Below are 15415 nucleotides of genomic sequence, written 5' to 3'. Positions count from 1 at the left end.
ACTGTGTCTTATTGTTAATAAATGAGTTTTTGGTCTAACACTTCTTATCCATTAAGTAAGGGCCACGCAGTCACAACATACATATTTTTTTAGTGATATATGCTTAAATACATACCACTCCAACGTGGGGGACCTAGAGAATAAATGTAATAAGTTACCGAACTAATATGAAGCAATTTACAGCCTGAAACTACTGTAATTCCAACAGCATTAATATCAATACTCCTGAAAAATAATCAGGGAATTATTTTGAATTCTGATAATATCAATGTATTTTTAGCAGAATGACATGTCATTACACGTTCCCATCACCATAGTTACATTAAGATGTTATGAAAAACAGCAGATAAATATAATGGCAACAAATATTTGAATGGAGAGAGATAAACAGTGGTGTCCCTCTGGGGTCTGTACTGGGACCAATACGATTCAATATAGTTATAAATGATCTGGAAAAAGGGGTAAACACTGAGGTGGCAAAATCTGCAGATGATACAAAACTACTCATGATAGTTAAGTCGAAAGCAGACTGTGAAGAACTACAAAACGATGTCATACAACTGAGTGACTGGGCAACAAAATGGCAGATGAAATTCAATGTTGATAAATGCAAAGTAAAACACATTGGAAAACATAATCCCAACTATCTATATTATGGGGGGTCTAAATTAGCTGTTACCACTCAAGAAAGATCTTTGTCATTGTGGATAGTTATCTGAAAACATCCACTCAATGTGCAGCGGCAGTCAAAAAGGCTAACAATGTTGGGAATCATTAAGAAAGGGATAGATAAGAAGACAGAAAATATCATATTGCCTCTATGTAAATCCATGGTATGCCCACATCTTGAATACTGCATGCAGATGTAGTTGCCTCATTGCAAAATAGATATACTGGAGATGGAAAAGGTTCAGAAAAGGGCCACAAAAATTATTAGGGGTATGGAACGGCTTCCGTATGGGGAGAGATTAATAAGGCTGACTTTTCAGCTTAGAAAGGAATGACGGGGGAGGGGGAGAATATGATAGAGATCTATAAAATAATGACTGGTGTAGAGAAAGTAAATAGGGAAGTGTTATTTACTTCTTCTCATAATATAAGAATTATGAGTCACCAAATGAAATTAATAGGCAGCAGGTTTAAAAACAAACAAAAGGAAGTATTTTTTCCACACAATGCACCGTCAACCTGTGGAACTCCTTACCAGAGGATGCTGTGAAGGCCAAGACTATAACAGGGTTCAAAAAAGAACTAGATAAGTTCACGGAGGATAGGTCCATCAAGGGCTATTAGCCAGGATAGGCAGGGATGGTGTCCCTCGACTCTGTTTGCCAGACAGGGAATGTTCTGTCCATTCCCTCTGGGGCACCTGGAATTGATCACTGTCAGAAGACAGGATACTGGGCTAGATAGGACCTTTGGTCTGAGCCAGTATGGCCATTCTTAAATACATTAAGTAGTAGTATGCTGGAAATGGCTCATTTAGGTATAAAGTTCCAGTAGAAACTTAGCTCAGAGACCCTTTGATTACCAAGCAATAGTTCCACTACTTGAGTTAAAAGGAGAACAAGCTGCAGACCTTTGTATATTAGAAGGTTCATAACCCACTGTACTAGTAAACTTAAGTTTGCATCAGACACATATCTGTCTCTCCCACATTTGATGACTCAACTATGTTCTTTACTTTGAACTGACAGCAGCAATGGATTTCTTGAATTCTATCTTTAAATAGTTATGATTTTGAAAGACCAAAAATAAAATATGTAATGGAAACTACTTTAAATTCAGATGGGAGATATTGCATAGCTTTGCAGTCAGTGAAAGTGTTACTGAAAATTACTTGTGACATGCAAAACATTTTGATCATAAAGAGAAATATTTTAGAACTATACTCATGGGTGACACTGGGACACTTATGTAGTGTACTGTAATGCACAGAAATCTCAAACTCAATATCCAATTTCTATTCCAAAGTAAAGGCATGAGAAGACTTCCAGAAACTGCTTCACATGAGTAACGTTTTTAAATCCTTAAGTCAAATAGCTCAGTCTGATGCATTAGTTGCTGAAGACTTACCTTGCCTACGCAGCTCATTTTTAACAGCTTCTACGCCTCCTGTTTTTTCAATGAAATCATATATCACCTTCGATGTTTCTTTGTCTTTTAATTGAGCCTCTGAAATTCCACACAGATCAAACAGTTTTTTCAGTTCCGGGTCCAAGTTGTTCACCTGCAATTCAGACACTTAGTTCTATAATTATTGATGGATACTGTTTTTTCTCGTCTGAAGTAAACAAATAAAAGAAAGATTCTTATTTTATTTATAAACCTTTTTTTGGTTAAAAAAAATCCCATCTAGCTAAGAGGAACAGCTAAACAAAAAATGAGACTCAAGCACAGATTGCTGTGTTGAATTCCTTAATAAGAACAGACTTCTCTTAGTGTGGAAAGAAAATATTAAGCACAAAATTTAAGAATTAGCTAGTTTTCTACAATTCCCCCCTGCCCCAAATCTTTTTAGTATTTTCTCTCCACATATAATTTTTCCAGAATGCATCATTCTGTAGCATCACAGAAGCCATGATTTGCATGGTTTACGATGGAACTTTTAGTTTTTGATACCATTCTTGGACACCTTAGTCAAAAACATGATGCTTTTAACCATCTGATATGTTATGTACAATGCTGAAGTTACTTACATCAAAACCAGTGTTTGGATCCCAACCAACGTGTCCAATGTGTCTAAAAAGCAAAATTAAAGAAATCCATGTCAGAGAAATGGCAGTCTTGTGGTTAGAACACTGGACTAGGACTCCAGGAACTCTGGGTTCAGTATTAGGTTATGTCATAGTCTTTTTGTGAGACACTGGGTAAGTCAACAATTAACACCTCTCAGTGCTTCAGATCTCCATTTGTATTATGCGCTACAAAATACTTTTTCTCCCATCTGTTGTCTTGTTCATCCAGATCATGAGTCACACTCATTTGGTGGGAAGGACTGAATTCCATTACTTTTGGTTATGGAGTGTGGCATAAATTTAGGACTACATACCCCAGAATAATACATTGATGTTAACTGGGGGCTTTTTTTTTTTTTTAAATAATTGGAGATATACCTATATCTCCTAGAACTAGAAGGGATCTTGAAAGGTCATTGAGTCCAGCTCCCTGCTTTCACTAGCAGGACCAAGTACTGATTTTTGCTGCAGATCTGTAAGTGGCCCCCTCAAGGATTGAACTCACAACCCTTGGTTTAGCTAGGCCAATGCTTGAACCACTGAGCTATCCCTCCCCCCAAACATCAAGGATAGATTTTGGCTTTTATACAGTAACTACACTTCTGCTACTATTATTTAAGTTACTTATTGTCACGTTCAATACCACACAGTGGGAAAGTATGCTGGCCCTCCTCCTTTGGGCCACCACCATTTTTGCTCTGTTTCTTTTCCTCACCTACTGCTCCTTTCTCCCTTTTCCTTCGCTTAGTGTTTCTGTTCTATGCTGCATTTCCTTCCCTAAGCAATTCCCAGTTCTCATCAGCCCAGGTGTCTCTCCCATACCCTTCCATCCACTAAAATAGTCAGTGTTGACATTTGTGCGCCAGCATTTTATTTGACATTCCCATGAGATTAATAGGAGACAAGAGTTCACACCTCTCCAAGCCACTGTTTCAGGCTGCCTACAGAATCAGGAAGGCAGCACTACATTAGTTTACAAGCATTACATATTTGGAACGTCTTCTGACAAAAACAAGGACTTAAAAACACCTTTTTAAAAATCAAGCTGAGATTCTGCACAAACAGAGTAAGTCATGATGGTCACAAAAATACACTGGGGAGATATCCAAACAGCATACTTCAGATTAAGTTCATCAAGAAAGACTGCCTTCATATGTGCCTAGCGCACTGGGGTCCCAATCTTGGTTAAGGCTTCTAGGTGCTACTCTAATACAAATATTCCCTTACACGAATGATACAAATTAAGACCAAAAAGTAATAAAGACCATTTTTAGGTAGCATAATTAGAAGTCTTTTAGATAAGATGGCCAAAATGAACAAAAGTCTAGTCTAAAAAACCCCTTATTAATCATGCTATTATTCTAAACATTCATATGAAGTGACATGAGCTATTTCTAGCTATTTTAGCTAAATCATTTTACAAGTATTTATATACACCTCTCATATCAATATGAAATATAATTACATATACAGTTTATTCCTAATACTTATTGTATAAAGTCAGCTGAAATTATCAGTGAAATTAAACATTTAAACTAGTTGCGTATTTCACACTGCTCCTCAAAAGACTTACAGCTGGTGGACAGAAGATCATGACTGGCACTAAATTAACAACATTTGTATGCTCATTTGTTTCTTAAATATCCATGGTTATTGCCAGTGGTATTAAAAACAATTAAAAAAAAATCTATGGAAAAACAAAAATGTGGAGAAATATCACACAGATTATCTTTATGTATTGACCAAGTTTATTTTGGAAAATGTTACATTTCTCTTTCCAATAAACAAACAAAAATGAATTTTTATGAAAATGCTAAAATATTTTGCATACAAGTTTTATGATTATGTGTAAGGTAAGGGCTTGTCTACAAAAGAAAGCTGCAATAGTGTAACTAAGAGGATTTTTTTTTAAACCAATTCAGGTAACTCATGGGTGCACAACTAACTAAACTGGTTTCAAATGATACCTTTAATTATTCAGGTTCAACTTTGATTTATACAAGGTATATGTAACATGAATTATGCTTAGAGCTGGCAGAGAAGCCAAGTTTTAGGTTTGTGAAATTTGAGTTTCAAGAAATATTTTTTGGGCTGATAAAAATGTGGCATTTCCAACACAAAATATATTCCCTGAGATCCCTGGCAGGTTGAAATAGAACCAAGGACCCCGAAAGCCTTTGCAGATATTGACTGAAATGAACATGATTCTTATCACTTCAGTGCTGCCCATCATCAAATAATGAGGAAACCGACCAGATTCTGGCTAGTGTGACGTGTTTCATTTTTGAGGAATCAGCAAATTCTGATGAAAAAATGTTTCACTGGAATTTTCCCAACCAGCTCTAGTTATGATGCTCAATAGTTCAGTACTTCAACCACAGTACTTATTTATATCTATGCTGGACCAAATTATTCAACTGTGCTATCTTGATATTGTCAAGACAAGAACGTCTCTATGTTTGTAACAAAAGCAGGTATTAAACATTTATCCCACAATACTAGGTCACTTTTACTGGGAAGCTTATAATGTATGTATACATACACATTACACACACACACACACACACACACACACACACACACACACACACACACAATAAGACCACATCCCACCAAAGTAAAAAACAATGGCAAAGATTTATCAATGATTTTTTTCAGTAGGAATTTTGCCTTTGTGACAAATATCTGTGATTAGCCACTAGTGTGGCTGCACTAGTGCAAACAGAGAGTTGGTTTAAGTAACGATAAACTCCACTAGTGCAACTGATCATTTATTATGAATTTTGCTTATCTATGCTAGGGATGTACATCGGCAGAGCTCCACCATTAGTGGGCCACAGATGTCTACACTGGGGATTTCAGCTAAGGCCTGATGGTTACTTGAGTTTTTCCTTCTTTTAGGCCATGCAGTTCAGCTTTTCCCTATTGTCTGGTTTTCTGGCGGTCGTGCTTCTTTTATTGTTTGTATTCTGGTCGGGCCTAGGAGCCCCAGTCACGGACTAGGACTCCATTGTACTAGATACTGTATAAACAGATAAAATGATTCCTTCGTCAAAAAACTTAGGCATCACATTTGGAAAAAGGATACATTTTATCCTCTCTTTCCTCACCTTTATTGAGCTCTCATTATAATCCACATGCTTTCTAAACACTATTACATGAGATTATTATAACAGTAGTGCTACTAGTTCCATGGGAAAGTTTACCAGTCTATCCCCGCATGCCAGTGATGGAGGATGAGGGTTCAAAAAAACAGGATTGCTGGACAAGGGCATAAGCCCACACTGAAGAAAACCTTGATTTTGTATTAAGGGAACTGAAGTGGATGCCTTCTGTAGCTAACTCAGGCTCTTTACATTCCCATTCCTATAATATGACTATGAAGTCTAGTGGATAAACACAGGGCTGGAAGAGACCTTGAGAGGTCACCTAGTCCACCCCACTTCCCCTGGGTTTTTATTTGTCTAACCTCTTCTTAAAAATCTCTAATGACAGAGTTTATACAACATCCCTTGGTAACGTATTTCAGTACTTAACCATCTTTATAGTCAGAATTTTTTTCCTAATATTTAACCTAAATATTCCTCCCTGAAGATTAAGAATCATCCTCTTCATACCAATCTTTTACATATTTGAAGACTATTATCAAGTCCTCCCCCATCCTCCAATCTTTTCTCAAGACTAAAAACTGCACATTTTTTTTTTAAATGTTTCCTCACAGGCTGTTTTCTAAACTTATTTGTATTACTCTCCTCTGGACTCTCTCCAATTTGCCCGCATCTCTCTAAGTGTGGTACTGACAACTTAAGCTGAGACCTCACAAATGCTGAGTAGAGCTGAGCAATTACCTCCCATATCTTACATACAATGTTCTTGTTAAATACATACCAGAATGACATTTGCCTTTTGTGCAACAGATGTTCTATTTGTGACCCACTAAAATGCTCAGATTCTTTTCTGCAGTACTGCCTAGCCAGTTATTCCTGATTTTGTATTTGGGTATTTGATTTTTTATTCCTTAGTGTAGTGCTTTGCATTTGTATCTACTGAATTTCATCCTGTATTTCAGATCAATTCTCCAATTTGTGAAGGTCATTTTGAATTCCAATGCACTTGCAACCTCTCCCAGCTTAGTGTCATCTGAAAATTTTGTAAGTATGCTTTCCACTCCATTACCCCAAATTACCAAAAATATCGGCTAGTACCAGACCAAGGACAGATCTTGGCAAGGCTCTACTAGGTATTTCCTCCTAGAGTGACAGTAAACCATTGATAACTATGGAGTACTTTTTTTAGAGCCAGTTGTACACTGACTTTATAGTAATTTCATCTATACCTATTTCCCTAATTGCTTACAAGAATGTAATGTGGGATTGTGTCAAAATCCTTACTAAAAATTAAAATATATTATCTCTACTAATTCCCCCTATACATTAGGCCAGTAAACCTGTCAAAGAAGGAAATTAGGGTTGTTTGGTATGCTTTGTTCTTGACAAATTCACATTACCTTATCTTCTTGTTGATTAACAATTTATTCAGATGTCTGAGTAACAAAGTTAAGCTGACTGGTCTATAATTCCCCAGTCCTCTCTGTACCACCTTGTAAAGATAGCTACCATGTTTGCCCTTCTCCAGTCCTTTGAGACTCTCACCAGTCCTCCATGAGTTCTCAAAGAAAATCACTAATGGTTCTGAGTTTGTTTGAGCTAGTTCCTTAAGTACCCTAGAGTGAAATTCATCAGGCTCTGCAAACTTGAACACATCTACCTTATTTAAATATTCGTTAACCTGTTCTTTCCCTACTCCAGCTTGTGTTCTTTTCCTCCTTATTGTTAATATTGTGTTAAGCATCTGGGTCAAAATGGACCTTTTTGGAAAGACTGAAACACAACAGGCATTAAACCCCTCAGTCTTCTTGGTGTTATCTGTCATTACTTCTCCTTCCCTGCTAATGAGTGGATAATGCACATTTCATTTTTAAAAACCATTGAGATTAAATCCTATTAAATTACTATTCAGGAAACTGATAAGAATTAATCTAAAATGGTATGAATATGAATTTTTAAAAAATAATACAAGTGAAATAAGATCTAACATATTTCATGTGTAAAAAGAAATGAAATTAGAAAAGAACTGTTAAGCTATATAAAAAGATATGATACCTAACAAACAAACTGTTAAGAGGAAGATTTGTTGATTAAGCAGTCAATTTGAAATGTAGGGCTAATTTGCTAACAACCATTTAAACAAGCCATATATATGTGGCTGAACTGTTTTTCTAAGCGGGAAACGAACAGTAATACAAGTGTCCTTACTGGAAGTTGCTTGGAGTTCCAATATCTGCCTTTGTCAATCTCTTCTTTTTCACCTTTCCTTTTTTCTTGATCTCTTTGGTATATGAAATATTGTTGACTTGTGAATTATAAAATCTGTTAGTTGTAATTTCTGGATTTTTGATATCAACAGTTGCCATTGGTAGACTTGGACCTATGAAGAGAAGACACGGATTTCACTACTATACTTAACCAAAGTGGATTACACATTTAACCTACCAACTGGATCATTCTGACAGATATCGGACCCATTTGCTCCCCAAATGTGGTACTCTGCTTGAGTTCTGAGTGTAAGATTACGAATCAGTAGAGAGGCTCAAGATAAATTATTCATTATACAGGACTGAACTTTAGTCTGATTTGGGGTAGTGCCATAACAATTTCACCAACAGAACATTTGTTTTGTATCATTTTTGTATAGAAGAAATCAAACAAAACAAAAATAAGAAAGTTTGTTCATTCCATGATTTTCATTGAAGCATAACAGTAAGATTTGCTTGCACATAGATCTGTGTTTCAAATAGGGAACACTAAATGCTATATAGTCAGTAGCAGTGTACTAACACTATCATCATATCATGGCAAACAACTGACCTCTAGAGACAAGAAACCTCAGACTATCATTTATGATTGAAATTTTTATGATAGACGCCTGTGATGTTCACTAGACCCTAGAAAATTTGTTTTTAAAAAGGTCAGCAGATAGCCAGATAGCTACTCTGTTTCTGATTGATAGCAGCCAAAAATTAAAACTCTCCAAAAGTCAATTCCAACTTACTTTACTCATGTCAATAGGACCACTTATGTGAGTAAGGTGAGTAGGATTTAGTCCTCTGACTCATCCAGTCAATATTTCCACTATAATTAAGAGGATACTAAGGTAGAGGAGAGTAATGATGTGGGGGAAAGGATAGCTCAGTGGTTTGAGCATTGGCCTGCTAAACCCAGGGTTGTGAGCTCAATCCTTGAGGGGGACCATTCAGGGATCTAGGGCAAAAAAAACAAACAAACAATCTGGGGATCGGTCCTGCTTTGAGCAGCAGGTTGGAACAGATGACCTCCTGAGGTCCCTTCCAACCCTGATATTCTATGAAATTCTCAGATTGTGTAAGCTGTCATCTCTTTATTGAGGTCAATGCCACTATGAGAATTTACCAGCTAAGGATATACCTGTACATCTGTACAAACCAATGCTGTTAGTGAGTCATTCTTTTGTACTATATCATTCAAGAAGAGGATATTAATGTAGTAGTTCAACTGATGATGCTTCAGTGCAAGTTAAAAGGGCTTTATAAAGACAGATCTATTTCTCACGGCCATAGGTTTTTAGGAAAACAATAACGAGTTCTACAGAAGCACTCTACTTAGTGAAGTGGACACAAAACACATGCCACAAATTATTTTTCAGTTGCCCAATTAAGCTCTTAGAGCTATTCAGAATTACTTGCTCCTTGTAATATAGATTGTAGCACAACTAACCAAACAAATAGATGCAGAGAAAAGAGATTCAGATGAAGCAGCAGCCTTAAAAAGCAGGGTTTGGTGAATAATCTGATTACGGCAAAGAGACCAAAAAGGCATATATGAGAGAGTCTTATGCTTACTTACATGGGTAGTCTCATTGATTTTGAAACATTTACTGTCTCAGTTCAGCGATCCACATGCAATTTTTTTGGAAGGGACATTAAAACTCATGCTTCAAGGCCCAAGCTAATCTACAACTATTAGATACCAGAACAAGACTTAATATGACAGATTATCCCATGTCTACTTCCTACAGGGTTTTTACACCTTCCTCTGAATTGTTTTTGGCCATTGTCCGAGACAGGACACTGGACTAGATGAACCTCAAGATCTGATTAAAGTATGGCAAGTCCTAGATTCCAGTACAAGTGTTCACAGGATTGGGCTTTAATGTTGTAAGTAAATGGCAGCCACAAGGATCATTCTATCTAGTCCCTGCTCAAGCTCAGGAAGATACGTCACTGGTGGACAACAGACTGTTAACTGAATACAACCTAAGTAGCAGATATCCATAAAAATCCTTTACAGTGTTAGAAATGCTTCAATTTTTAAATTTTGTTTGGACCATCGGCAATTTCACATCATATGATAAAGACTGAATAACGAAGGTACGGAAACAAAGGTAAATCTGCAGTCTTGAAAAAGAAAAAAAATTATTTTTAGCTTGTTTTTCTAGAATCTCTCACTGTAGGAAAAAAGATATCTTCCAAATACACCTGTCTGCATTTCTAGAAGTCAATATTATTTTTCTCCACCTTCAATTAATTATAGGTGGAGCTGATAGCAATGCCGAAAGTTAAGGCTGCTCAACACTTTGCACTGTAAGACCCTATTGTCAGTTGCTTATAACTTTAGACAACTTTAATCTTTTGGGCTGAAACTGCATATGATTCAGGCGGACCTGGGTTTGGAAAGTATTAGCTAAAACATTTCAGCCATTTCAGAAAACAAGATTTGGGAAAAACACTGGTCTTACCACTGTTAAATTCCTACAACTTTTCATTGACACACTAATTTCTCTATGCTTTGGAGCAGGAGCTTGAAGTTTGGCAGGGGGATGTCATAGTACCAGGGATGTGCATTTTACAGTCCCCACGGAAGTCTGCCCAAGTTTATCTAAGCGATGAGCCACTGAAAAGTCGGTTTGCACTTGTTCAGTATAGAGGTTTGTTAGAGGCTGGCATCCAAAATCCATCCCTCACTGTTCCTAGTGCTGTGAGTCTGTGCATGTGCCATCTCCAGAGTGGTTGAGCATATTCCACCCTGAGGCTGCAAGGCTGAGCAGGACTTTCTCAACAACGGGACCTCACAGCAACTGAGGGCTGTTGTGGTACTGGCACCAGAAATGAGAGCAAGACTTTCTTCCATTCAATGCCCCTCCTGCTGGCTCCCAGACTGCCTAGAGAAAGAAGCAGCCTCACTGGAATGCAGATAGATGACAAAAGAGGGTGACAAACTAGCAGGGAGGAGGTAGAAGAGGCCAGGCCAGGGGAATAAAGACAAACAGAACCATGTGTAGTCACTACAGTATATTCCTCTCCAGAATTTAGAACTAAACCTAGGATCACAGCTCTCAATATTCCTTGGCTGTCTAGCAAATACATTCACACAAGGTGGCTGATTAAAGTTGTACAAGAAACCTTAATTCTGGCATTTAACTTTCAGGTACTTGACTTTGCAACTTTAGCATATGTTCTTCTAACAGTTGTTTTGGATGTAATATTAAATATAAATTGAACATCTGACTTTGATAAGTTGAAAAAACAAGAGCACTCAATATTAACAACTAGAATTTATTTTCTGAAGGCAACTGACTACATTCAAATACAGATATTCCTGATACTAATGAAGTCAGGAATTATTTATCTTACATTTTCTTTAATAAAAGAAGGTTATTAAAACGTATTTTTGGTAGCATTAGCTAATAGGTCTCCTTTTTTAGTTGCCTGGTTTTTTAGTGGACTTTCCTTAGCAGGGAAAGATTTTTCTCTGCACAGCCTTGCATAAGTTAAGTATTGTTTGACTCCTGAAATTTGTCCTTTGAAAGAATGCTTGTGTGTTATTGTTTCAGAGACTTACTAAAAATAAATGAATAAATGATAAGATTCAAACTAATCGTATGCTCAGTACTTGGTTACTGGGGCAGTGAGGACATATTGCTATAGCTGACAGCATTGTGTAGTGGCATTGCAGATAACATTTAAAAACAGTATTTTAAAAGAAGCTCACTGACTCGCAGCCAAATCTTAAACCAAAATGAAATTACATTTATATTTACATGATGCATTAACAATTACATGCTTCCCTTATATAGATGAATTTCAAAATGAAGTCATCACATAAATCTTATTTAACTATTGATTTACTTTTAGTTTTCATGATTATGGGTGTGTATTTGCATGACAGCAGTAGTTTTAATATACTACTCTTAAAGAATTATTCCAAAAATCAAATGGAACTTGTAACATTGTCTTGGGGAAGCAGGGGGAAATATATTGCATTTTCTTTTGAGATCAGAACATTTAATCTCACCTTTTCTGACAGAAAGACTAAATCTTCAAATATTCAGTATGTTGAATATATGTTGCCCATACACTGTATGTAAAATGCTATAACTATAAATGCTTGTCCAAAGAGTTAGATAATTTCATAATTAATCTTTATTCAGCTGTAATATTTGAAATGTTAGTCAAGTTCCCTGATATTAACAATACCCATTCCAAAATTCACCAAATAACTTTTAGCCAGATGAGAACACTTACCGCCAGGTTTAGACCTCAGTTGTCCATGAGGAATACAAGAACCTCTGAATGAGCTCTCATTTTTTTCTAGTACTGCCATATTTATATCCAACAAAATTTTCCCCATCATAACACATGCACCTTCCCCATCAGCTGTAGACAGCTCAATAAATGAAGATGAGAGAGGCAAATAGAGCTCATCATTTGGAAGTACTTGACAATATAGTGGCCCTAAGCATCCACTGACGTTAATATCTGTAATATCTTCAGAAGAGACTCCAGAAAAAGTAGTACAAAACATCTCAGTATTTTGTATTTTATAGAATCCTCTGTATTTTGAAGCTTTGCATGTCATCTGTCCCAGAGCGCAGACAACTCTAGAATAAATCTAAGTGGTTGCAGCAATGTATTAGTGCTGAAATAAAAATTGTACCACGTGGTTCTTAGAATCTCTCAAAACCTAATTCTCTGACAAATTTCTTTCTTTTCTGATCCAGAATTTTACCATGTCGTCAATATAACCACGGCAACTCATTCAATCTGCATAGATTTTGCTATTACCAATGAGAGTAAAACAAATCCCAGGAAATTACAGGCTAATGCATTTTACATAACTATTAATGCTAATTTGGTTTTAATCCTGCAATTCTCTTTGAAATCTTAAATCCTTAACATCAAACGTCATCCAAAACAGAGGATTTTTTTATTCGAAGTATAGCTCTACAGTCAGCCTTCTCTACATGTACAGAAAACTTCAGAGACTTTTGAACATTTTGGGTTAGATTCTGGCCCCAGTAAAATCAATGACCACTAACTTTAACGGGGACAGGATTTCACACTACGTGTATATATAATGGTTATATTCCAGCTCACAAAATCTTTTATAAAAATAGTCATGTATTGAGATGATATAGAAAGTAAAATAATTGTTTTCCTAGAAAAAGGAAATGTATTTTTGCTTTTTACTAGAACCTTCTAGGAGCTGGAGGAAGTTATATGAAAGAATAGTTAGTTAACCTACAGTAACTGTGGTTCTTAGAGGTGAGTTGTCCATAGGTATTCAGTTCTGGTGCACCCCTTGCACATCTCAAGTTAAGAATATTTTGACCAGCAGTATTTGTTGTGGCCATCCCTGAACCTTGAGGACAAAGTGTGGAGTGGGGCCAACTAGCCTTCAGTTCCTTCACCAATACAGAATCCAAGTATTATCAGACTCTGTAGTAGCAGGAAGAAGGGCAGGTTGCAGAATATATATGGACAACATGTCAAAGACCCACACTTACTGTTTTCTTCTTTCAGTGCTTGTCCGTGTGTATTCCACTTTGGTGACTTACAACAGTGAATTGACGTAAATAAGGAGGGTGCTTGGAGTCTACCTGAATAGTGACCTGTAGAATAGCTTTGCCAAAATGGACATCTGACCTAGATGTCTAAAAAACGCATGTAATGATCCCCATGCAGCTGCCCTACAAATATCAGAAGTGGGTACATTTCTCAAAGAAGCTGCAGAGGATGCCTGAGCATCCTCAGACTAGGTGAAGATCTGTATGTAAAGGAAGGTCTAATTTAGCTAGCTTATAACATGCCCCAATACAATTAGCTACCCACTTAAAGCCTCTTGGTGAATATTGCCTGACTTCGTCCTATGGATAAAGGTCATAAACAGCCTTGGGGAGACCCCAAATAATTTAGTTCCATTAAGGCAAAAGAAGAGGGCCCCAAATATATCCAAGGTGTGAAGTCTATCCTTCCTGTATTCCCATGGCAACCAAGAGAAGACTGAAGATAAATGGATCATCTGATTCAGACAGAAGACAGGCCCATCCTAAATTTTTACCAAAGATGTTCTAAGGAGAACTTCGTTTTGATGGAAGACAGTGTATGACGGCCCATTCATGAGTGGCTGCGCTTCCTTACTCTGCAGAGTGATGTAACTGCCACTAGGAATACCATCTTCCCGGAGAGAGGAAACTGAGTGCAATGAGATCCGAGGAAGGAAAGGGAGCCTAGAGGAAATGATTAGACTAGGGTCCTCAGAAACTTACCTACCTTTGGGAGTGAGAATACAGTATGCCTTTTTGTAATTGGGTGATCAAACACCTATAGTCTACTGAGGACCATGGCGTCAGTCAGAGTGACCATAGTTGATGGTGTCACATTATGTAGTGAAGTTCACAGATCTGTTCCAATCCTGCAAATCCACAAATCTCTAGGGTGGTCCCGCAGGTGGCAACAGCTGGGGTCAGGACATACCCCATTTTGTATGCTGATGGAGAGTTTGAGACTAGTGGCTAGGGTGTTTTTGTCCATTCTGGCAAGATGGCTGATGAAGGGTTAAAATCCATATGCATTTTATAGAACAACCTGGTATATAGATTGTGCCAGCTCTTTTCCAGACCCAAAGTTGAGAGTTTGGTCAAGAGACCAGAGGCCTAGCAAACAGTGATCAGCTAAGAGAAAGCTGGGGTAAACAGATAATCTTGTTTTGCTAAAATAAGCTAGTCAGCAAGTGGCCAGGTGTTGGAGCTGAGAACTAAATAACTAACTGTCTGATTCAAGTTGCAAAGTGAACAAAGAATCCCTGTTCCTATTGTTTCTTCTGTAGGGAAAAAGTTCTTCCTACACATCCAACCTTAAGTTTATGAAAGGTTAGAACATGTCAGTATGGCCTTCTCCCACCTCCCTTTCCCAGGGACCAATGCCTGCCTTAAAACACAAGACAGACAAATCTTTATTGCCATACACTTTCACTGTTTCTTTGCTTTAACCCCTAGGCATGTACCTGTTGGACAATCAAAAGGAGTTGCTTCATTCTTATGGACCCCAAATCAGAATTTGACATATATATATTTTATACTAATAATATTTTATCAAAGTATTAATTGTTAACTTGCTAACTTGAGACCACGGGCAGAGACATTATGTAACCTTTTAACCATTGGCGACTATGCTATCTTGTCTTGCTGCTAGACCTATCCCAGGGTGTGGAACTGCCCATCCTGTCACTTTCCCCCACTCATGGAAAATCCATATATTCTATTGTAATCGACAGTGTCTTTGAGCCTAAGAAGCAAGGTGA

General features: G+C 37.2%; 1 protein-coding gene across 4 annotated transcripts in view; it reads right to left on the bottom strand.

The window, feature by feature from the left end:
- Positions 1–15415, bottom strand: part of WASL (WASP like actin nucleation promoting factor) — an 85022-nt gene that overhangs the window by 19163 nt on the left and 50444 nt on the right. For all 4 annotated transcript variants that reach the window (XM_050936247.1, XM_050936248.1, XM_050936246.1 and 1 more), the window contains exons 6-8: positions 8054–8225; positions 2700–2742; positions 2077–2230 (exon numbers count right to left, since the gene is read on the bottom strand). In XM_050936247.1, coding sequence (XP_050792204.1) covers positions 2077–2230; positions 2700–2742; positions 8054–8225 — 369 coding nt within the window. The remainder of the gene's footprint in view (positions 1–2076; positions 2231–2699; positions 2743–8053; positions 8226–15415) is intronic.

Source organism: Gopherus flavomarginatus, chromosome 1, assembly GCF_025201925.1.
Source record: "Gopherus flavomarginatus isolate rGopFla2 chromosome 1, rGopFla2.mat.asm, whole genome shotgun sequence".
In the NCBI taxonomy this organism is placed as follows: Eukaryota; Metazoa; Chordata; order Testudines; family Testudinidae; genus Gopherus; species Gopherus flavomarginatus.
The sequence above is the reverse complement of the archived record's forward strand: the minus strand, read 5'-3'. Positions and strand labels throughout refer to the sequence as shown.